The sequence below is a fragment of the Simochromis diagramma genome, unplaced genomic scaffold (genome assembly GCF_900408965.1).
Source record: "Simochromis diagramma unplaced genomic scaffold, fSimDia1.1 OVJJ01000421.1, whole genome shotgun sequence".
Lineage (NCBI taxonomy): Eukaryota > Metazoa > Chordata > Actinopteri > Cichliformes > Cichlidae > Simochromis > Simochromis diagramma.
Window position 1 is genome coordinate 9759514 of NW_024387250.1, and position 23993 is coordinate 9783506.

The window sequence follows — 23993 nt, forward strand, 5'->3', positions numbered from 1 at the left end:
GATGTTCTTATTACTTCACTGTCAGTGCCATGCCAGACTCCAAACAACACTGGTATTTTGTTTAAAAGACAAGTTATATACCTGTATAAATTATCTGTTTATTTTGTTTTTGACTGTGTAACGTACATTTTTAAGAGCAATGCCCTTTTTCTTTATTTTTGCACCATTATTGAATTCTCTATTTCAAATCAAATTCAAATTCAAATTTTATTTGTCACGTACACAGTCATACACAGTACGATATGTAGTGAAATGCTTGGACAACTGCTCGTGACCTAAAGAAAACAAAAAGGAAAAGGCTATGAATAAGATAGGAAATAAATATGAAAAATTAAAAAGGGTAAATTTAACTAGGAAGGAATAAAATATAAATTAAGGTTAAAAATGAAATAACTGTACAACACAAATTAGAATGAAGGGTAAATTTAACTGGGAAGAATAAGATAAAATATATAAATTAAAGTTGAAAATAAAATAACATAACTGTACAACAAAATACACAATACACAATATAGAACTATATAAGATATTTCTATATATTTCTATAATATTTCTTATCTGATGGTTGGCTTGTGTGATGTTCCGGTCATGTGCAGCTAAATAGTTGTAGGAGCCATATGAGTTGTTCCTTTTTTTGACTAAGTGTGTTGGTTTAAATGGACTCACTGTATTGGTGCACGGGTGTGGGGCGTGTCTCATGGGTGTGGTAGATGATAAATGTGGTTGCACTCACCTGTTCACGGCACCTGATGTTGATGAGCAGAAAGGTAGGCTGAGCATGAGGCAAAACTTTCTGTTGACCGCAGCTTGAATGATTTTGATGTATTTTAACTGTAACTTGATGGTTTTTGTATATTTGTGCACTAATTGATGCCATAGACCAAGTTGTAATTTGACATAGTAGTTAGTGCAGTTATTGGTGAGTTGTAGTTATTTGTTTGTGCAGTCTGTGCATTTGTTTAATAGTTAATCCCATGTGCTGATTTATATATTGGACAGTTGCATGTGGAATAAAAGGAGCAAATGGTACAGAAGTGTATTTTATGCGTTTATTGTTGCGCGTCATCTGTGTCCTCATGTTTAGCCTGCCGCGGCCGTTGGTTGGTTGAGCCACAATAATAGTTTTAATTAGATTTACTGGAATTTTTTTATACAGTATTAGTCATTGTTGCATATAATGGGTTCTTTGAAGTGAATGACAACATTCACTTCACATTTATCAAGATATCATACAGGAAAGACATAGCACAGTCTGATAGGAGCTAGCATCCGAGGAGCCAGACACAAGTCAAGGGAGCACTGAGGAGGCTATTATTCTGAGTCTAGGTGTGAAGTTTCCTCAGCCGTAATGGCAAAGGAAGATACTGATAATTGGCCTGAAAATCCAGATGATGTCATGTTCTTTAAAAGATCTAACCCTCTTTTGTCTGAAGCTGCAGGAAAAATGACTGCTTCTGTCATTCAAACTGAAGAATGTCAGGAAATGTGGAGCCAGGTCGTCTACTTTTATACAGTGATTAGTTTAAAACTCTCCAGCTGTCAGCTGGAGTTAGTGTAGTTGACAGCATAAGGCAGAGGCAGTACACCTAAAGATATTTTGTATTTGTATTTCTTGTTTCTAGCAGTGACTGGTTCTAGCTGATTTTAGCTAGTAGGTTGTGTTAGGAGGTTTTTGCATTTTCTTGTTGATTCGATCAAAGGCCAGTTAGAATTTAAAAAAATATGTTGGTGTTTTATTGAAAAGATAAGCCATATATAGAGAGAACTGACTTGATTTGTTTTACCTGTTTAACTTCCACTTTTTAAGAATAATACCCTTTGTTCTTTTTTTTGTACCTTTATTGTGCCCTCTGTTCCTTCTCAGGTCATTTTGTGTGAATTTCAGATCCTCAGCAACTTTAAATAGATAGACACAAAAGCCATAATCTTGAAGAGAGCAACAAGAATGTGATGTTTGTTTGTTTTGGGGTTGTTGTTCTTTTTTTTTTTTTTTTTTTTTTTTGGGGGGGGGGGGGGGGGGTGTCCTTGACATAGGTGTGTCACAGCAGCATGTTGTACTGATGCACTCAACTGGGAGCCCCTAACTCATTACACTTGGGAAGTATAAACCAAGACAGTGTACACACTCATGAGTTAACAGGACCAAAACCTTTGTATAGAATATTTACCTATTTTTCAGTCTGTCTGTTTATCATGTTTGTACATTTTCCTGATACATAAAATCAAAAATCATTAAGGAACATATGTTTGACATATACTGAAGGCATGCCAATGAAGTAAACTTAATTTGACCAAATTCTATTAAATTTAACATTTTAATATTTTATATTATCCTTATATAATAAAGTTATATACAATTACAACTTGTACAGGAGCACCTTTGCAATTTATTAATAACACTTTAACTAACACTTTATTTAGCATCAAGAAGTGTGGTGGTTTTCTGTGAGGAAAGAATTGTTACTGGGAGCAAATAAGGTCTAGTATTAAGGAAAAGTTGGGCAAATGTGTGTGCAAAGTCTAGAGGTAAAGGTTGGTGCAAAAAGTTGCTGTCGAGATGCGATTACTCACCTGTTTTTTCTGTGTCCTCTCCAGGGTGCTTGGGCAAATGTTTCTCTGGGGGTCCAGACAACATTTAAAGGTTCCGGGAGAGGCCATGGGTTAAGGGAGTGTGGGGGAATCTCTGTGCACTAGGTTTTTGGTGTTTTTGGCAAAGTGTAAAATATTTAATCATATGAAAATGGTACAATGCATGTATATATTTATTTATTAAAATTGTGTATTGTAGAATGTTTGTGGAAGGTTGGAATTTGGAAAAACTCACCTGACAGTAAAATAATGGTTTAGTCCTTAACAGCGGAGAAGGCTGATAATTGTCGTTAAATAGGAGAGTGAATGTTTGTGCTGTGAGAAGGCTTGACATGCCAGTGACTGTCATGGCCTTAGAGCTATATGTGGGCAAATAAATGCCTCTTGCTTCTGCCATACTGTGTCTTGGTCTTCCTCACTGTAAATCCAGCTGCAAACGGCTGCCCTGTTACATTACCTAATGCCAGCATTTTGAGCCTGCATATTTTAAGTGTAGCCTAATTTTAAAAGAATCAGTTCAGTTCAGAATTCTACAATATAAAGTTTTAATTAAAAAAAAAAAAAAAAAAAAAAAAGTTTAAAAGGTATTGGCATTGTGTTTTCAGCAGAAACAGGTGCTGGATGCTCAGCACTAAAGGTGAGCACCCTCAAAACCTCCCATTTAGATTCTGACTAAAGTAAAAAAAAATATGTTCTGTTAGGAAAAGTGTTTCTTTTTCTAGGCACTTTGTAGGCAGTAATCCAGAGAGAGGATTGAAGGCCTCAAAGGAAAAAGGACCTTTAAACATGCTAGCTGACTTTGCCAGTAAATCCACGTGTCCATTCTACTGTGTAAACTAATGGATAAACAAATTTTTTTGAAAAGAAAAAGCAGTAATGTACTTTAGTTTCATTTCCCTTTGAAGATATTTAACAGTGAACGCTTACTGTGTCACGAAACAACATTAAAAGCAAAACCTAAAAACACCAAATGCATTTACCAGCTCATTATCAAGTTAGTAGGAAGTAATTATTTAACTGTATCCATAGGCCTTTAAATGTACGTAGCATCCTTATATCTAACATCCAGTTTCTTTCTCTAAATTCATTTTCACAGTCTAGAACGTTTGTTCACCCAACAGACAGATATGTACACTTGCAAATGTCTGACAAAAAATCAAATATAAAATGGATTCTGCTTCAGCTTCTCAGTGCAAAGATTGCAAAAAGTGCAAATGGTGCAGCTGGAGCTAAAGTTGGTTGGTGTCATGTGTTCTGCCTCATGCATTCTTGAAGCTCCCTTAACTAAACCAGACAGCATTTCCAGTAGTGGGAGAATGTCTGAAGCAGACACACGTTGTGCTACACGTGACAAAAGAAAACTTCAGACAAATCCTGAACTGACTCTCCTGACAGTGGCCAAAATTCTTGTGTGAAAATGGTTTAACTCTGTAATCTGTCTGTCTGTCATGCTTCTATCTCTCAATCATCCCTTTCTGTCTGTCATAGAAATAGTGAGACAGGGTTGATTGAGAGACAGAATAAAAAGGTAGAGAGACATGACAGAGAGGCAGAATGGAAAGTAAGCAAAAAGTTTAATGATAAAGTGCTGTTCACAGACAAATAGCAATGAAGTGCTATACAACAAAATAGACTAAAATATTTTTTTAAAAATAGCATGAATCACAAGAAAAATACAATAAAGTACAGTTAATAGCAGTATAAAAATATTAAAAGCAATTTAAGGCACAGAATAGATGAATTCAAGCAAATACCAATAAGACTCTCAATAGAAGACCTGTCTTTTTTTAAGATTTCAGAGCGAGAAAGCAATATAGTATAAGGTAGGCTAAATACTCTACAGTATGTCTATTTAGGGCTCAACGATTTCTAATTTTGGGAACCATTGTAAAGAATGTAAAATAGAAGTAATTTGAGATTGCTTACTAGAATATGTCAGTAATCAGAAGCCATCAGCAATTTAAAAAAGCAATTTAAATGAAAGAAACAAGAATGGGGAAATACATTTTACATCTGAGTTAAAGCTCAGAGAGGAATCAAATATTCCCCTCTGGGCTAAGTTCAACATTCAAGATTTCAAATGCTGAACTTATTAGATGGAGAAAAGAACACTTGGAACCAAAATAAGAGTTTATAATGCTGAAGGACTCTTTAGTAGTAGTAGTGTTTGATATATGTTCAGCAGGAATGTTGATATGCCTGATTATCATAATTCTGCCTACTTTCAACGGTAGAAAATTAAAGTCTTAAAGTCCAAGGGAAAATATGCAGCAGAACCAGGTTGCTTATATATTATAATACCATACAATGGGTGAATTTCTAGAATTGTAATTATAATCAACTTGATGGAGTAACTAGAGACTGAAAAAGTCAACTGACACAAAAATGCCTATTTTTTTTAAAGTTCTTTGGCAGTTCAACCTCCTTAACTAGAAATCGGTGGTGCAGAGAAAAATGAACAGTGTGTTGAATGTAGTTTTAAGAAATCTGAGACGTTCTCATGCTTCTCAGAGAGAAGCATAAAATCTAGTTCCTCTTGACAGAATAAGTCATTCAAAATTAAGAACTTCTTAGCAGCAAAGTAGGCATTAATCACCATCAAATCACTGTTATTTTACCAGAGAGCCACTGGGGTGGTTATAGAAGGAAGGTCTCAGACAGAATCCAGATGGAGAAGTGAGCTGTGCAGAAAATCGGGGTTCCTGCCATGATGAGCAGAAGCTTTCTACACTTTGAGATGTCAGCCTGGAGAGAAAATAGAAGCACAGGCACTAGTTATAGACTAAAAAAAATTCAGGGAACAATACCTGTTATTAGAACAGCAGCGAAGCCCAAAAGTCTCTAAAGTCTCTCTGAAGGCAATGAAATGGTTTGAGGAAAATGGCCCTCATCCCCCAGTTCCTCCAGTGGGCTCTCCATAGTGAAGGTGTTATTCTAAAATTATGGTGTCATAGCTATTACAGAGACCCGAATTCCAGCATTGTACTCCTTCTGCCAGCTGCTTAGTTTTCTAAAGAGACACTGTCTCAGCCTGCATGAGCAGCAATTTAATTGCAAACTTTTTTTTTTTTAGCCCTGATTAGTGCTGTTGATTCTGCATTGCAGCAGTGTTCACAGTGGGTGATTTACGTTGCTTAAGCAGTTTATTTAGTTTTCCGGTACAGATCTGCTGAGCTTTAGTAAGCCTCTTTGATTGCTGAGATCAATAAGCCCTGCGCACTTTTCAGAGTCCAAGAAATAGTTAATTAAATTGTTTAATCTCCAGGTCATTTGAAAGATTTTATCACTATGTGTCGAAAAAAAGCAAAACACCATCTGTTTTTTTTTTTTTTTTTTTAAATTCTCAATTAGAAGAACACATTTATATGACGAAAAAAGAAATGAAATAAACCCTTCAAATAGCTTTTATTGTTTTGCATTACCTTCATTTGTATTCATTTAAATACAAGCAGAAACGTAAGATAATAATTAATATTTCATTTTAGATGAAAGTTTGGAGATATGCATAATTTTACAGTCATACTGCTTCCTCTAAAACTGCATCCATGATTTATTTTCTTAGGGCGTCAAGGTCTAACAAGCTGAGGAAGGCTTTCATTCCTGACATGTAACTTATTTATGAAGTTATTTATGGTTGTCTATCATTTATTACAGTGAAAAAGAACAATAGAATTATTTTTCTTGGAATTTGATGAACAGTTGTCTTTAATGTGCATGGATTTTGACTAACTAGCTATTGTTGGTATTTTGTAAATTTTAACCGCACAGCTGTTGGAAAGAACTGTGTTGTATTCTGGATAAATAAGGACTGGTGGATGACAAATGTGATGAAGCCCACTCATAATGCTGCATTTGATCATCTCCAAGATTCTAAATGTATCTAAAATGAAGGCTGATGATGCTCATTCTGATCATCTTTGTGTTTTCTTTGAGATGATTATCTCCAAGCACACAGATGCTCAAACAATTAAAATGTGTACCACTATAAACACCCACTATGTTCTTTATCTTAACTTTCATTTTCAGATCCACACTCCCTTGGGTTTCAGTTAATGACCTTTAACCTTTTAGTTTATTTGAGTTCACATCATACAAATGTGGATGTAGTCTCATGTAAGAAAAACTATTTCACTTTCTGGCTTGCATTCTGATTTTTCAGTTTCCACTACTTAACTGTGATAATGGGGAAAAAGTTGACATGGTAAATAGCAAATGGACTGGTTCTTAAATAGTGCTTTGCTACTCCACCTGAGCCCTCAAAGCACAGTGACACTTGAGTTTGCTAAATTGTGTTGCAGGTCTTTATCCAGAGTATTACTGAGGCAGGCCAAGCTTTTACCTAGTTTAGGGAACGTCAGCTGTTGAATAACACCTCGTTGCCTTTTAAACTGCTTCAGTTCTTGGTAATATAGATTCAATAAAGTCCACTAGAGTTCAAAGGAAGTCATGTGAGTGAGTGAACTCACTGTCATGTTCAAGAAATCAGTTTGAGATTATTTAAGCTCTGTACACTGATAAGACCACAGTTAGTACACAGTGGCTATAACGGGATGGACATGGTCAGCAACATTACTCAGGCAGGCTGTGTTGTTTAAATGATGTTCACTTGTCACTAAGAGGCCCAACGTGTGCCAAAAAATATCTCCACACATTACACCACCATCACCGTACCATCTGAATCTTGCAGAAGAAATGTGGTCTTCTGCTCCTGCTTCAAGGTTTAATGCATTGTGTATTCAGAGAGGTTCTTCTCCATACCTTAGTTGTAATAAGTAGTAATTCAAGGAATCATTTCTCAGTTGTCTCAGAGGTAGAATTATTTTAAGCAATTAGCAGTACATTTTATTAAGAAAAAGAAAAAGAGTAAAATAGCAAATTTTGCACATCCACTCAGCCCCCTGTAAGTTTAACACTTAAGATTCAGTTTGTCTTGCCAACTGGTAAAAATACACTTAATACTATTTCCCTTTCAGAATGGAGGTTCAAAACAAAAGGGGGGTTTTAAAGGCCCAAACAAAGTTAAATATACAATATATATGGGCCTTTAAACCCCCCCCCCTTTTGTTTTGAACCTCCATTCTGAAAGGGAAATAAACTATTTTCTACAGTCAGTGGTGCAAACGTAGTGTCCTTTGTGGCTAGTAAACAGATTTAGCACAGCCCTGCACGCTCAGCTATGGGTCTGACGTCACACGTGCGGCTACCAAGCTGTAGTTTACTTTTTATTTGAAAGCTTACAACTTAATATAAATTCATAAGAGCGAATTAAATTAATACCAGAGACAGAAATTGACTCACAGGACTTCAATAACACCTAGCAAAGAGAGATGCAACCCAAGCTTGCAGATTAGCGTGCAAAGTCCCAGGTGACATCTACACGCTCCGCCCCCTCGAAAGCGAGGGGAGGATGTCGAATGAGAAGGCGCTTTGGGGGGACTCCGTCTGTACACTGAACTTTGCAGGGGGTTCCTGCTGTGGTTAGTTTATTTACAAGCCCAGGTGTTGCTTCGTGTGAGGATTTCTTTCGGTCCACATGGCCGTGTTGTCGTTAAAGCTCGCCTGCCGCTTTGCGGACGACCCGTTTTCAGTGTCGGTATCATCAGTTGGTCGATGTTTGCTGTCAGTGTAACTCACGGATAGTGGTACAGTTGCTTCGGGCTGTTTTTAACGGTATGCTGGAAATACTAAAGAGAAAGACGATTTATTTATTTATTTATAAGCTCTCTTCAAGCACTTAGTGTAAGCTTGCTGATTTGTTTAGTACAAATAACTCTTTGTGATGCATCGGCTGTAGCGATAACCGTTAAACTTGTGTCATGATTACAGGCTACGGGCTAGCCTTAACTTCACCAGTGCATCTCCGCGGTGAGCTAGTTTCAAACGCGAAACTGTAGGACTTGCTACCTCTTCTCGGCCGCTCACTTTGTAACATCATGTTGTTTAAAAGACAACGAACAAGTAGACGGTTCCCTCAACCAACCACGAGGCTATAAACACGCTTGTAACGGCATCATTTAGGTAAGTCTAATGACAGTCCAATGGACAGTCCGTATTAGCTTACACAAGTCTTGTTTTAGCTGTGAAATGACGTGACAACAATAAAAATTGTTTCCAGTATGTGTGCCTATAGAGCCCTTATTTTCAAAGATGTGAATTGGTCTTCATCTGTGAGGCAGAGGAGGCCATGCTTTCCAACAACACCCTCCACAGTCATAACATGCCGTGAGAGTCACTGTACCGTGAATAAGGATGATAAGACCTTTGTGTACCATAGGAATGTTCTTTATTGCATAATACAAACAGAAATTGGAATTTTTAGCTACTCTGGAGCACTGCTGCTTGTCAAGTGTCTCACAGCCTGTTGGGTACCTAAATAGTTAATGCTTAAAGGGAAATCTGGCTTCCTTGAGATTTACCATTGAGATACCTTGCTCATGGACATGCCAGGATTAAAGGGTAACTGAAGATGACTCATAGATGATCTTAAAGTTACATGCAGCAGACAAGGGTGTAAATTCAAGCAGGGTTTTTATAAGCGACCTGCAGTGGAGCCTTCAAATTCATATTTTTATACCTCGACTGTAGTTGCTGACAGTTCAAGTCTTTACCATGAGGTGTGTGTGTGTGCCATTTTAGGCTGTGATCTATAACAGGCCAGACAGTGTAAAGCGCCGTGGCATCAGCGCCAGTACACATTAGGATAAGGCGTGACCGATTGCCCTTAGTGTAAGTGAGATGAACATCAGTCTGGTTTGTCCGGTGTTAGGGTGGGGTCACGCACCCACAAACACGAACGCACATGCTGATCCATGAGTGTGTGCGTTGGACACCTGTTGGCTAGGATCCTGGAGCGCCACCTTGGCTGAGGGTGTGTTTACAATCTGATTCCACTCTACAACAGCTGAACGTCTGCTGAAGAGTGGACCACCCAAACTGCTGTGTCTCTTTGGCCTGCCTTAACTGTCAGCGTCAGTGTATTTTGTAATGTGGCTGTTTGTGAAATCACACATTTGTCCCACTACCCTGGGAGTAGCAGTCATTCCAAGACACCATAGCGCTCTTGAAGTGCAACCTCGAGGGTGACAGGATCGTAAAATGCTGAAAAATCACTATGTACAGCACAGATAAGTGTTATTTATACAGTAATACCAGAAATCACAGGTGGAGGATGAAGACGTAAGCGTTAAGCAAGATGAGCCCTACACAACTCCTTATACTTTAAGACATGAGCTGTTTCCAGTCCTGTCTGCTGTGGGTGTTATACTTAGTCCACATCTCTGGTTTTCTGACATTTATGCTCAACCACATTGTGCAGGTTTTCATGTGTGTTCCTCATATAGCCAAGGAACTTGATTTGACTTTGACTTTTCTCTGATCCTCTTTGCCCTCTTCTCTCGCTGTATGTGGCCTGTCATTAGAGCTATACTTAGCCACGCTTATCAGTTCTGTTATTCCCTCGGTAAGACTGCAGATGTTTACAGGATTGGAATAGCTCCATACGTAGTAAAGTGTTGACACAGAATCTCTGATGGATAAACACAGAGTCCTTGGAGTTAAAGTGTCCTTCAAAGATCAGCAAGGCCCTTTTAGGCATCTTTAGGGAAAGCTTTTGAAAGTATGAAAAGACAACGTCGAAATACTGAGAGAATAAGAATGAACGATCATATGGCTGAGTTGGGAGATAAATCCTAATTTTGCATGCACTAGAAGGTAATGTGCTGGAAATTTCTTGTGTAGGTTGATATTTTCTCTTCTATAAAGCATCAGTAAATAAAATCAGTTAAGTGTTTGGGAGTGGTTCAGTTGGTTGAAGAGCCCTTGTGTTCTTTTTCTCCAAAAATTGTATTTAACCAGGCATAATTATGAACACAGTGCAGGGCGTTGACAGCAGATGTGTGTAATTGCTGGCTGGATGATGTCATAATATTATTAAGATATTGACTTAAAATGGAAGTGGTATGTTTTACAGCAGACAGATCCATGTGGCATATGTGGAAAAGCAAAGGCTGTGTTTAGAGTGGTCGGTTCATGTGTTTCAGTGAGTCAGTGTGACAAAGTGCCACACTTTGCTTTCTATGACATAAAAACAAAACAAAAAACATTGTTATAACTTTTAACCTACTAAATGTGTATACTGTACATTCATTACAGGTTTAACAAAACACAAAATACGCTGTTTGGTTTGTAGCATGATTCTGGTGTCAGGATGACAGAGAAAACAACAGAAATGCATAAATTAACATTTCTGGTGTTTATTTTTTGAATAATATCAGAGTTTATGGAAAATCAGCATCTAAAAAAATAGTTAGCCAGTTTTCTAAGCTTTTTTTTAAGCATGTTTGGTATTTGTCTCTGTTGACATGTGCTACGTTCATCTACAGTCCCCCCTAAAAAGTCCTGCTGACCTGTGTACTGCCAAGTACAATAATTACTGAATAAATTAAAAAAATGAATGAATTATTGTTAAATTTTGCTCATTTGGTTATGTGGGACACATGAGTAACTTTTAACATAATAGTTCCTGGAAACAAATGAGCTTATGTGTGTGAGCCATGGAAAAGTGAGTGACAAACTGAAACCACATGAATACCAAACAAATCAAAATCTGAATTTTTGAATGAATTGTGCATGGATTGTATGGCCTTCCTTTAGTTACTCTCAGTTTGGCATCAGGTGATATAATCGATTTTAACTTTCACTACAACAGGTCGTGCGATCACTCTCCTTCAAACTCTTAAGTCTCCTTTGGTAATTCTTCAAGGCTTTGAGTCATGTGATATAGAGTGGTTATGTCCCCAGGATCAGACACCGGCCATGTGCTGAGGATTGTGGACTCTGTTATGAGGTTGAACATTTGCTCTCTGCCTGCCTCCACAATCACTGCTGAGTCATTCTCAATTACCATATGGGACTGGCTGTAATTTGCAAGCATCTGCTGAAAATGGGTGTTATTCTCAGACACGATGGCTTATTTCCAGAGCAGTGCCCATTTCATGAAAGCTGCCCGAGTGTTTCTGTACTCATGTTACTGCACCAGTTTCATTTGGCACATCGTCCCTTTTTAGCCTTTAAGCAGTGCCATATCATGTCACTCTTAAACTTTTATTTCCCTAGGGAAACTTTCCACTTTATAAGTAGTATTATTTTACATAGTGCATTTCCTTTTCTGGATCTGATGGTTGTGTAATTGTGAGATCTGACTCATTACTCATACCCTCCTTAAAGGGAAAAAGAAATGCAGTTCTAAATGTCAGCCTCGGCAATTACCTGCACAGACATGAATGTGATATTCAGATACTCTTGTTTGCGTGGCAGGCACAGCCGCAATAGCATCATCTTACTTGAGCAGATAATGGATTTCATTGTGCTGTGGTGCCTTTCTGTTTTTCAAAGAAAATTACACAGCAGGGGGACATAGAAGTACGAGTATCCATTCACTTTATTCCACAAAGCTCCTGAGGTGAATGGAAATGTTTCTCTATTATCTCAGGACTCTTTCAGATTGGTTCCCCTCTAGTTGACTTAATATTTACAGACGATGAGAAAATGGACACAAAGCATTTTGCGAACGTTAACTGCCAGCAGTGGCCGCATTTGATATGTGGATGCTTTGTTCTTCCTGGTTTTACAGAGACTGTTTGATAACTACTAAATAAAAATGTGCTGTCTAAAGAAAAAAAGTAGTGATTGGGAGAAGTGTTTGTTGAGACAGTCAGCCTGATGGAGTGAGTAGAAAAGGAGGCGGCACAGGAAAGAGGGAAGTGGGTCATAGAGGAAGCTGACCTAATAGCATTGTACCATCCATTCACGGGATAAATCCAATAGGAACAACTATTAAAAGCTTACTGTTTAGACGTATGTCTCATCTTTGCGACTTTTCTGTTGGCTGTCATGGAAAACATTGCTTTATTTTTTAAAAGCCACAGTCCCATGAGGGTTAGTAAGGAAGAGGTTAGAGGGTGGTATAGGGTACAGCAGGCCTGTTTGCATTTACAAAATGTGCTTTTTGTGCTTATTCTCTCAACAAAGTGGTGCATGAGTCAGAGTTGTTTTTGCTCTTTGCTCTTTTGTGTACAATGAGAATCCCCTTCTTCCACAAGATAGTGTGGGTGTGCTAAACATTATGTATACAGCGAATAAAGTCTAGTGCCAGGAAGTAACATTGTAAAGTGTGTATGCCCTGTGTTCTTTGTTAATTTTCTAGCAAGCTTACTTGAGACAGATGAAGAGAATACTCTGTTCATATGTCATGTGGGTAGCAGCATATCCACTTCACTTCACATCATCAGCCTTCGCCCCTTGTGTGGGTGAAGGCTCAGTTTACTGAGGAACAGGTTTTTTTTTTAGGTGGGATTCTTCTAACTGACTGTTCCAGTCAACGACTCCATGGGGGAGGCCCTAAGATAAGCTGGAAATTTTGAGAACCCATGTCTGTTTTAAGAGTTGTTGATAAAGTAAAGAGTGTTATGCCATTGCTCTGATATCATGCAGAGAATAACATGGGCTAAATCAGGAGGTTGCGAAAATAGCCATGAACTCTGACTGTGACCCTGAGTTGTGGACACTGTGTAACTTTATGTGTTTGCATTCCAAGTTATGAAAAAATTGTGCATTTATCATGTAAAAAAAAAAGTGAAAATGAGTTTGAATGTAACAGTTATACTTTTAGGTTCAATTTAATGTTAATGGTCATTAAAGTGTTGATGCACATGAATTCTCACATTGTTCAGTTCATTTTTCTGTGTAATCTTGACTGCAGATCACAAAATATTTGTGCAGGAGCATAACATACTTCCTCTGTGCTCTTGATTTACACTGTAGATATTTTCTTAGTTTATCAAGTAAGTAGTAAGTACTTTGTGTAATGTTTTACAGTAAATTGAGCGCTGCTGATGAAGACCTACAACATGATCCACATTTGATGGACATTTAGTGTTCATGCTGTTTGCTTATGGACTCCTTGCTGACAAGTTTAGTCATAATGGCATTCTGATTGCACTGATGTTTAAAGTTATTGAGTAACATGTTATCTTAGGCACATTAGTAAGCCAAAGAGATTTTTGGTCTGTTTTTCTGCCCTCAGTTATAGATGAAAATACTCGCTAATGTTTTTGTGTTTCTTGTAAAGAAACTGAATGTGTTTGCCAATGACTAGATTTAGTTCCAAATTAGTAAAGAAAGGCTACTAGGTTACTAGGTTCGAATCCACTGGCTAGCTGGGTCCTTTTGGTTCTTGCTGCTCCAGCTTCCTCCCAAAGACATGCAGTTAGTGGGTTAGGTTAAATTGATCACCTAAATTGGCCATAGGTGTGGATGTTAGTGTGAATGGTTACGTGTCTCTCTGTGTTGTCTGGCGACCTGTTCAGGGTGTACCCCACCTCTTGTTCAATGGCAGCTGGGATAGGCTACAGCCCATCAGCAACCCTGAATTGGATAAATGAAAGATAAAAAAATGAATGGGTTCGAAAAAACAACTACAACCTTTAAGTTATCAAATGTGTGTCATATCTAGTAATTAAGGCCTCAGTACACAGGTGTACTGACCAGTCTGTATCACCCTTGCTTGGAAGAAATGTTTACCGGTTTTTCAGCTGGATGGTGAGTGGTTTCTGGAGGTTGCTAGCTGTCACAAGGTGAAATCAGTTTCAAAGGAGGTACTGCACCAAAAATATCTTTGTGATGGCTTTGGTTGCTAGCAGATTGCCACGTTGGGCCATAGTTCGCATTAAAGATGCCAGTTTATCTGCAGACACATGCCATTTGCTGTCCGGAGCTGCGGTAAAACTTGAAAAAATGCACCAGAAACCGGAAATGGAGAATGTTTACATTCCATTTACAATCTTTAAAAGTACAGGTTGTGCTTGGTGGATTGTGCAGATTGTGTGTATTTACAGACAAGTCAGCATCTTCCATGCAATCTAATGTGACCACAGCAACCTGCTAGTAACCAAAGCAAGGAGGAGGTTTTCAGTGCAGCACTGGATACCTGTTTATGACTAATTTCGTGCTAGTGATTTCACACATGCCTTGTACCAGCAGAAAAATCCAGGTTAGGATTAATCTAGAGGGATAGTGTTAGTCAAGTGCAACGCTAAATTGCACTGAAACCCTCCGGGCTTTATCGTAGGTGTAAATACGTCCCTGACAGAAACCCCTCACTGTGCAGTGACTTCATTTGAGCCACATTTTTACTCGTTTATGACTAAATTGAAACTGCAGGTCGCCCAGTGGTATAGTTATTCAGTGCCTAGCTTGTGTGACCACACAGTAATATGGTTTTATGTGGACTTACTTCAAAAACCAGCCTCTGACTGCTTTTGAACAGCTCTAATGACCTCGCTGACAATGACTGACATCTGCGCTGTTGCTTGGTGACACTTATCAGCCGTTCTCACCCTTGTGGCCAATCATAAGTTGGGAATTAAATGGGGCTGTCAGCTGCACTTCAGTGTTCTCACAGCATGGTTCAAGTGAAGGTCATGTAAGGAGGGAGGGAGAAGACAGAGAAATGTCCCTCTATGTATGTCAAACGTATACACCAAACCTCGAATACACTTGGTGTTAGTAGAATGGGAGAGCTGACATCTGTCCTGTTATGATAGAGAACATAATTAGAGTTATATAAGTGCCACCAAGACTTCCACACCTCAGAAAGGGGTGTTTTTGTAAAGGATGACTCAGGGTAGATTATGAGAACTTTTCAAAAGGTGTCTCTGTGTGTCGTGACTAGTCAGCAGTATGACTCAGTTTGGTTCAGACTTTCTTTGGCAGTGTGATGGTTGAATGTTTAAAATATATCCCAAATCAGTGTCGCATCACAACAGTATCCTCAACTGCTATTCAGCTTTAATAGAAAGTATTTTTGGCTCAAAATAGCTTGACAGTTATCTACTTTGCACCTCTGGTGTAATAACATACAGGCAGAGCAGCTGGTTTATATTGAGCCATCTAGCAAAAGCGTTGAGTGAAACAAAGTAAAACCTTATTTATGCTTTAGAAATCCTGTATGTTAGCCTCCAGTTCTGCTGCGGTTATAATGACCATTGCTTTAGACTCCATGCTGGGACTTATCAAGGCATGTGAGATCACAGACACAACAGGATGAAGTGGCAGTGCTCGAATGGTTTTAGTGCCAGCACTTAACAGAAATGGTTGACTGAATGGAACCAGTATGCTGTGTTGACCATGAAATGAGTGGAAGTAAATTGAATTCACAGTGGAGCTTTACAAGAGCCACAGTATATTCCTCTTTACTGGAGGCAGGATCTGTTTCCTTGATTATTCCCTCTGGTGATCTCATGATAGCATAGGGCAGCATTCTGTAAATTGCTTCTTCAGCTTGTAGATAAGCCTTCCTGTGTTGGGGGCGATTATGTGACTTTAGTCTTTTTAACATATTGCGGATCATATTTTTGGTGTGTTTTCTCTCCTCTGCTCTCCTCTCCTTTCACAGCACACTGAGTAGGATCCCTAAAAGATTCCCCATCAAATATTAACGCCCTCATAAAGGCTCTGTTCTCTCCACCCACACACCCATCAGCGCGCGCGCCACACACGTCACTTTACACGCATGCTCAGGCACACATGCAAAGACAGAGCAGGGCAGCATACAGCTCAACCTTTGAAGGGTGTCTTCCTTTTCCTGTGCTCTACTTTCTTTTGCTGCTACCTTACTTTCAGTTTAGATGATGGAGGAAAGAAAGTGTAGATCCACTTGACTGCATTTATTTCTCCCCTTGTTGATTAATTTGGGGATAAAAATGATGAACAACTCGACATAAATTCACCAAGTTAAGGTAATAGTTTTTAATCTACTTTTCTGTGATGCACATTAGGGAATAGATTAGATGAGACTCACTGAAAGATGCACTGATGTGATGATGTGATTTTGTCTTTGCTTGTTGTGGTCTAGCTGTAGATCTCAGTGCCGTGGCTTGCCACACCTTATCTTGCTCCCCTCTCTTGCACTCACTGTTTCCTCTGTTGCACTCTGTCATTTGATCTGCCACGTTTTAGTATAGAACATTACCAAATTCTCAGTGCTTTGTCATTGGATTAGCATCCTTTAACATCAGTGCAGCTCTTCCCAGTATTGCTTTCACTCAATACACATTAGTCTAGCGCCAGCGTTACTTTCAACCCTGTCTCATTCTATTAGCCTTCTCTAATGGCACTCTGTTAATCTCTTCAGGGACACAGCTATGACCCACAACTGCTCTGTCCAGATGACTGGCCTAGTTATTACTCCAGTGAGACTCTAGACTCAGTCAATATATGCAAATGAGGTTGCACTTTGGTTTTGATTCAGTGCTGTGTGAAGTTGCTTAGGCTGTGCATTTTCTTTTAAAAATGTAATTTAGTTGGTTGACACAGTTCCTAAATGACTGAGTTGATGGTAAAACTGCTTTAAGATAGAAGTTGAATGGGCATGGCTGGGGTGGCCCATACACTTCAGAGCTTTATTCTCACACAGTAGAGCAGGCTGGATGACATACTGTGCTCTTCAGACAAGGATAATGTCAGTTGAGTTATGGAAAGTAGAGTAGTAGGCTACAGATTTGTTTATTTTTATGATGTTATTGTTTTTGTTCAGTCCCACATGAGGTAATATAGTTGTTGTTTTCAACCCTTTCAACTTAAACGCTGCTTAAAATGTGCCACTTTGAAAAATGACCTAACAGTATTTTTGTTAGAAAGACAGAAAATGAATCTCGTGTCTGAGATCAAAACCCCCCAGAGGGCATTGTGTAGTAGAAACCTCAAATGTCTTAAGGTGCTTAAATCTTATCATCAATTGAATTTTTTTCAATTGATGATAAGAAGGAAATTATAATTAGAATTATGTACAAAGTATAACCACGGTGGTAACTAATACTTGACTTTGGATTGTAAGGTTAGTGCATGAGTACAATTAGTAAAAATATTGATACGAATTCCACCAGAAACATCACATCTTCCTTGACATCCCTTATGCTGTAGAGTTTGAATAAAGTCAAAAAACTTCTCATCCCTTAAATTATTAAAAGTCTGCTGATGGAAAGCTAGAAGAGGGGAAAAAAAAGATGGATGTAGCTTGACGTACTGCTCTCTAGAGAGATGGTATGGAGGCTTTGTAATGATAGGGAACTATGAGCACTGGGAGTTGGGGACAGATTAGCTGTGGGGATAAACAGCAGGAATGGGGATTTACTGTGTGTAGTAGAGCACCTCCATTCATGCGTAGCCCCAATGACCCAATAGATCATCGCTCCGGGCTGTCGCATCCTATCTGCATCCATCCTGTTACTCCTGAAGAATGCATCTTTCTAGTTTGGGTGCATGTGTGCGCATCAAAAGTGAAAGCTTTGCCAGAAGAGAAATGAATGACCTTACTAATCCAGATCAAATTTTTCAGCCTTCCTGCTCCTCTGTCGGGTGCTTTCTGCATGGCTGTCCTCTGAGTTTGAAATGAAGGAAGGCCAAATACCCTGACTGTCACTATGAAATAAAGTGCACCATCCCTCTGGGACAGAGAGGAAGAAAAGATGTCATGTCACTTTACTGTTCATTTCACACACAGGGATCACTGCTGGGATGCTAAGCTATCCGTCCAGCAGAGGATCTCTCTGTGGGAAAAGTGTGCCTCGAGTCTCGTCCTTCTGTTTCTCCCATTCTAATTGCACTTACGCGAATGTCCCTGTCTTTTCTAGTTTAAGCTTACTCCTGTGAACCCTTCTTCTGCTTGCTTTTGCATATCACAGATAATTTATTATAATGATATAATGATGCTTTGGACATCGAGATGAACGTAATCTTTTACAGCTTCACTTTGTAAACCCAATATTTTGCTTTCCCGTGACATCATTTTTCAGTTCAGGGAAGGATGCTAATAATCCTGACAGCTGGACTATTCCTGGGCTATTTTACTATTGGAATCACATAAGAACCATTTAGTTATAGTTCAGACCTCATACTTGATTTCAGCAAAGGGATATTTACTTATTTACCAGTACTTGGCTGTGGGGGAGGGGCAAGTCTCCAGATATGAGCGTTTGACAGATGGTCTGCACGGTTTACTGCGCTACTTCTGAATGTGTGTCAGTCAGTTAGGATTTTGTTTATTTGTGGCTTTGTTGTGCTGACCTTTGTCTTTGTACTTTTTATTGGAATAGAGCCGGTTAGGAAGGCTATTCTGTGCATAGAAATTAGTAAAAGGCCATTTACTTTGAAATTATTCAGCCAACAAAAACGGGGTTATTGTATATTTTAAAGTATAGAAAAAGTTATATAGCATTCAGATGGGTATTGTCTAACTCGTACAAGGCCTTGATGATAGGACATTATTTGCCTGGTGATTTGTAGTTATTTAAATGTTTTAAGGTCACTTGTTTGAATTTTTTGACACACTTGCCTTGCGGTTAATAAAAGGTCAAAACCTCAACGGTGTTATTTTTCCTTGCTGCATCTCTATAAACAGGCAGCAGCTTACTGATTATAACTTTCAGTGGCTGAGTGATGGGTGAGATGACCCAGATGAACAAGTATTTGCCACATTTGCTGTGTGAGTTTGCTGCCATGTGGTAGTGACCTGCCACTGTAGATATGAATGAAACTGGAAATGTTGTGAGGCCACTGACAGTTGCAAAAACCCTTAGTCTAATCACCACCCATTAAACACACACAGACAGGCGTAGTCACTACCCCCTCCAGGGCAAAGAGGCTTTGGTTGCCCTGCCTGCACATGCTGACCTGATTTTTTTTTTTTTCATCTGTGTGTAAGTGTGTGCATTTTGCATCTATACACATGTGTGTTTGTGAAACAGATTAGGAAGGTGGCATTGCCAGACACTTCCGTGGCAGAGTCTGTTTGAGCACGTGTTCCTGTCGAGGAATGTGGGACACTGTAACAGAGAGGTTTTTCCAAGATAGGAGACCCACATTGTGACTCAGCACACCCCCTCCACCTCTTCAGAGTTGATTGAATTATTGCTCCCGTATGTGTGTTTGTAGCTGTGTGACAGTTTGTCAGGGGATCCACTCATGGGAGTAGCTTCCTGATCTGCCACAAAGCTACAACACAATAAGCTTTTCTTGAATGATAACTTGTAATTTTAAATAACATTTGGTGTAACAGTAGGTTTTTTTTTTTCAGTTGGCACTTAGTTTTGGTAACTACTTTGTTTCCTTACACAGATTGTTTGCTTTCTGCTAACTACACCAGCCATCTGGGTATCACCAACTTTTCAATTTGTAGTATTCCCTAGCCAGATGGATATAACATACAGGTACACCACCAACACATGTACACTTGTCACATGGGTGATTGAAACTGAATGAATCAAACAATGAGCCAGAGGGAACAGGCTTGTATTCTCCCTTCATTGGCTTTAATACTGTATATCCTCCAATCACTATTCATTATGTTGGCCACCTTCCCAGCTCTGGTTTCCCCCTGTCCCACAGGCAGTGTCTACCAATTTGCCCACTTTTTCTTTCCTTTTCTTTCTTTCTTTTTCATTGGCGAGACAGTTTGGAAGCAAATTCTCCAAAACCAGTGCCAGGTGCAGAGCTATTCATCTGTAAAGCTCTAAAAAAAAATTAAAGCTCACTCTATGAACTTGTTATTAATCTTAATACATTTACTTAATCTCAGTAGTTTATATCTAAGAAATATCTAAGACATTCACAAATGTTTCCAGCAGAGTTCAGTGAAGAGACATCAGATTTACCATGTGGGATTCAAATTTGTGGTTATGAGACAGCTGAAAGGGCAGAGCCTTTTTGTTTCTCGAGGGTCTGCATGCACACACCAAGACAAACTTGGCGTGACAAAGTTTCAGGTCCCCATGCGTGCCAGATTAATTCCTAATTCCACTCACAGTAAACAGTCTATGAAAAGAAGATTGCAACCGTTGCGACAGGTGGAAAGGAATATCTTTAGCACTATTACTGGATAATTACAAGATAATTATAATAGCATTGCTGATGAGAACACGCAATTGCATGTGTGTGCTTGTGCATCTGAGTGCATTTGCTAGTTGCAGTATCTTAACTGCGTTTGGCATTCTGCTTTCTGGGTTGGGCTTTCATTAGTAGGCTTTGATGTCACTCAGAGGAAAAGATGCTCTGTTATAATAACAACTCCAAGTGGGATAAGCATTAGAAAAGTATCAAAACAATTAGTGACTATACAGATCTGTTAGATAGTGCAACATGGTTTTCAGCTGAATAGGTTATTACACTGAACATCACAGATCCACTGCAGGTTTGTGTTGATGACAAGAAAAACACACGAAAGTCAAATTAACATATTTTGTAATTATATAAATAACCAAGAGTTCACTGATACTGGTTTCTGACATTATTTTAAAAAATAAAAGTAGTTTTTTCTTTTTTTGAATGACAGATAAAAAGAATTGCGGGGGAGGGGTGTGATTTGTTTTTCTTTTATTTAGACAGTTTGTTTCGATATTTAGACAGCAGGATGGATATAAAAATAAGAATTAAAAGACTAGTGATTAATTCAAATCTTTTACCGTGTGATACTTTATCACTAAGTAAAGTTATGGACACTCTAATCACATGTTATTCTGTTTTTATGTCAATTTTCTTTTTTCTCAGCTGTGGAAAATTCCATGCCGCTCCATGCCTTGGTTGGCATCTAATGGAAGAAAAAGCATCCATCAGGTCTGCCATGGTATCCAGACTGCCTAAGTTCAGTGGACGGTCCTCAACTAGTGGCGCCAGTGCCCTTTCTAATGGTTCTGCACATCCAGCCACCCCTACGCAAGATGGCAAGGTTACTCCATCAGCAACACGCCCAAATGGTGTGATCCAGGCGTCACCCTTTTCCCTAAAATTGAAGAGAGATGAGGGGGTAAACCCCTCTGGTTCATCCATTCCCACTGCCCCTGAGGATGAAAGTGAAGACAAGGCTCAGACACAGCTTCCCTCTGTGATCAAGGAAGTAAAGAATGGCTCTCCAGCAACACCTAAGATAGGCAGATCAGGCTCTTTGATGGTGGCTGTCTCAAGCCCAAAGGCTATTCAAAAGCAATCCTCAAAGATGACTCCCAAAGTTGGGACCAAGTTAGGGCAGAGCCCCATGAATGGAAGTTCTAAAACAGGTAGTAATAGTGCAAGCATTCCTACTCAGACAGGGTTGGAGTCTCGGCTCGTGCGACCAAGGTTAGGCTCTAGCTCTACCAGAAGCAACTCTCAAGACAGCCTATCCCAGTCCAGTGAGAGCCTGAAGATTGTAGCACTGGACAACATGGTTCGTTCAAATAGTTTCACTCACTTTAAACAGATTCCCTCGCCCACCAGTGAGCCTATGATACGGTCTTTCTCTTTTAATCGGGCTGTGGAACTAGCCAAGCCTCTGGCCAACACTCAGCTGCGGCCTCCTCGGAGTAGTTTTATCAAACCCCCTCAACTGAGTAATGGAAGAGTGGGTTTAGGACTGCATGGCAGCCTTGGAGGTTCAGGTGGTTTAGGTGGGGTTGGAGGACTTCAGTACAACAAAAATTCATCAGTTGCGTCCTCTCTGCCTGGCCCTTTGATCACTACGACACCAACTACTCCTCGTACTTTAAGGAAGGCTCTGCTCCCCAGTAGTGTGTTGACCAAGTCAATGGCTAGCAGTGGGGTGTCGTTGTGCTACAAATTGCCCCGAACTGGGCAGGCTAAACAGCAGAAGTCTCTTTTACCAGGTAACATTAAGGAGGATATCAGCTCTTCAACTGCCTCTGATTGTGTAGGTCTACTGGAGAATGAATCAACCTACAAGGCTGACAAAGTCGATTCTCAAAGTGAAAGTGACAAAAGCTCTGGGAATGCAGAAGGAAAAGGAGGAGGAAGTGGTGGCCAAACAGCAGCCGAGACCCTGGAAGACATGTCCTTATCTTCTGCTTCATCTATAGAGAGAGGTGACATCAGTGAAGAGTTTCTAGATGACTTCGACAGTGTGGGAGATGTTTTCAGTGATGGGGACATGCCTGACAACAGAAAAGCTGCCAGTGATGCCCAGCTAGACAGTCTCCTAAATGAGACCAGTGACTGGGAGTCTGTGGATCTGACTGGTAAAATTCACCCTTTGGAAAGCAAATTCAAATAGATACAGTGCTATCCTTTGTGGTGTTTGTTCAGCCTTTTGTCTATGTGGTTGCAGGTCATAAGGAAGAAAGTCCTATGCAGGAGTCCCAAGGATCACTGATGCTATCTCCAGAGCAGACTGATGCCCCCCAGATTTCATCTGTGGAGCTGTCACCCTCCAACAGCTCTGGTGGAACCTACATGTGGGATGAAGAGGGGCTTGAGCCCCTTGGGGGGCCTGCGGCTCATCGGTTAGACAGCTATGATGACTCAGAGCTGAACAGCATAGTAAGTCCTCATTTCACCTTTAACTAGTTTTTACATAAAAATGTAAAAACCCCACAATTAGTTTTTTCAGTTGACTCTACTCTGATTGTGATTTAAAAAAAATATGAAATTTAAATTATTTTAAGCAACTAATTAACAGTAAATTAAGGAATAGTTTGATATCCATATTTCTGAAGAATAATTAATCAATTATGTGTGTTAAAAGTAAGCGTTCTTCTTCTGCCAATCTTCCCCTCCTTGCCTTTAAGTCAACTGGCAGATAGCTCAGTAGCATTTTTTAGAAAATGAAAGAGGTGGAGAGCAGCCAAAAGCCTTTAGCGATTATGTGGTTACTCGGGCTAAAAACCTCGGAGAACACTTAGAGCTGCTGCTTTAGCTGATTGAAAGTTGGCAAAGAATAGGCTTGTGTGACTGAGAACTGGATTTTTTCCAAGTAAGAAGGAGAGAGTTGAAGGAAATGTAAAGGTTTTGAGCCTTTAAGCATGACCTGCTACACATTAAAGAAATGGTCTGTTAACATTTCTGTGGCTTCTGCAGACAAGAATTCAAGCATCTTGCAGACCTCAAAGGACTTTTAATTTTTTCTACCAAGAAATGGAAGACTAAAATATACCCAATGTAATGTATGCAGTGTTAATTTCAAGAGCCAAGTCTACGTTTAGTTCTGTCTTGTCTAAAAATACGGTGTATATACTTTATGCCCTACTTGTAGATTATGCTGCCTTCATGGTGCCAAAGTTCAGTAGTCAGTTTCACTTTTAAATAGTTCTTCTTTTTATATTTATACATTAATGGCCAGAACAAAGTCTGTAAGAAAGAAAAAATCAAAATTTTCTAGTTTTCAGTCAGCTCTCTCTGCCCGTCTCATGCCAAGGCTTCGTTCTGTCTCAAAGGAAAACTAACCTGCTCACCAGCCGTGTAGTATTAGAATTTTCTGGCCTTGCTTTGATTCTCTATATTTTGGTACCCAAGCACCTGATCTCAGGAATGCATAAAGAGCTTAAAATGAGCTGGATTAGAAATTTTATAATACGCTTTGTGTG

General features: G+C 39.3%; 1 protein-coding gene across 7 annotated transcripts in view; it reads left to right on the plus strand.

Annotated features, from left to right (window-relative positions):
• Nucleotides 1-624: 624 nt before the first annotated feature.
• ccser2a (coiled-coil serine-rich protein 2a) overlaps nt 625-23993 on the plus strand; it is a 57213-nt gene continuing 33844 nt past the window's right edge. The window contains exons 1-5 of one of the 7 annotated variants that reach the window (XM_040002003.1): nt 7987-8259; nt 8416-8607; nt 19762-19853; nt 21190-22649; nt 22739-22950. In XM_040002003.1, coding sequence (XP_039857937.1) covers nt 19837-19853; nt 21190-22649; nt 22739-22950 — 1689 coding nt within the window. In that variant the 5' untranslated portion in view covers nt 7987-8259; nt 8416-8607; nt 19762-19836. Of the gene's footprint in view, nt 768-7985; nt 16386-19761; nt 19854-21189; nt 22650-22738; nt 22951-23993 lie in introns of those variants that run through there. The other 6 variants (XM_040002009.1, XM_040002008.1, XM_040002007.1 and 3 more) reach the window with 6 other exon arrangements.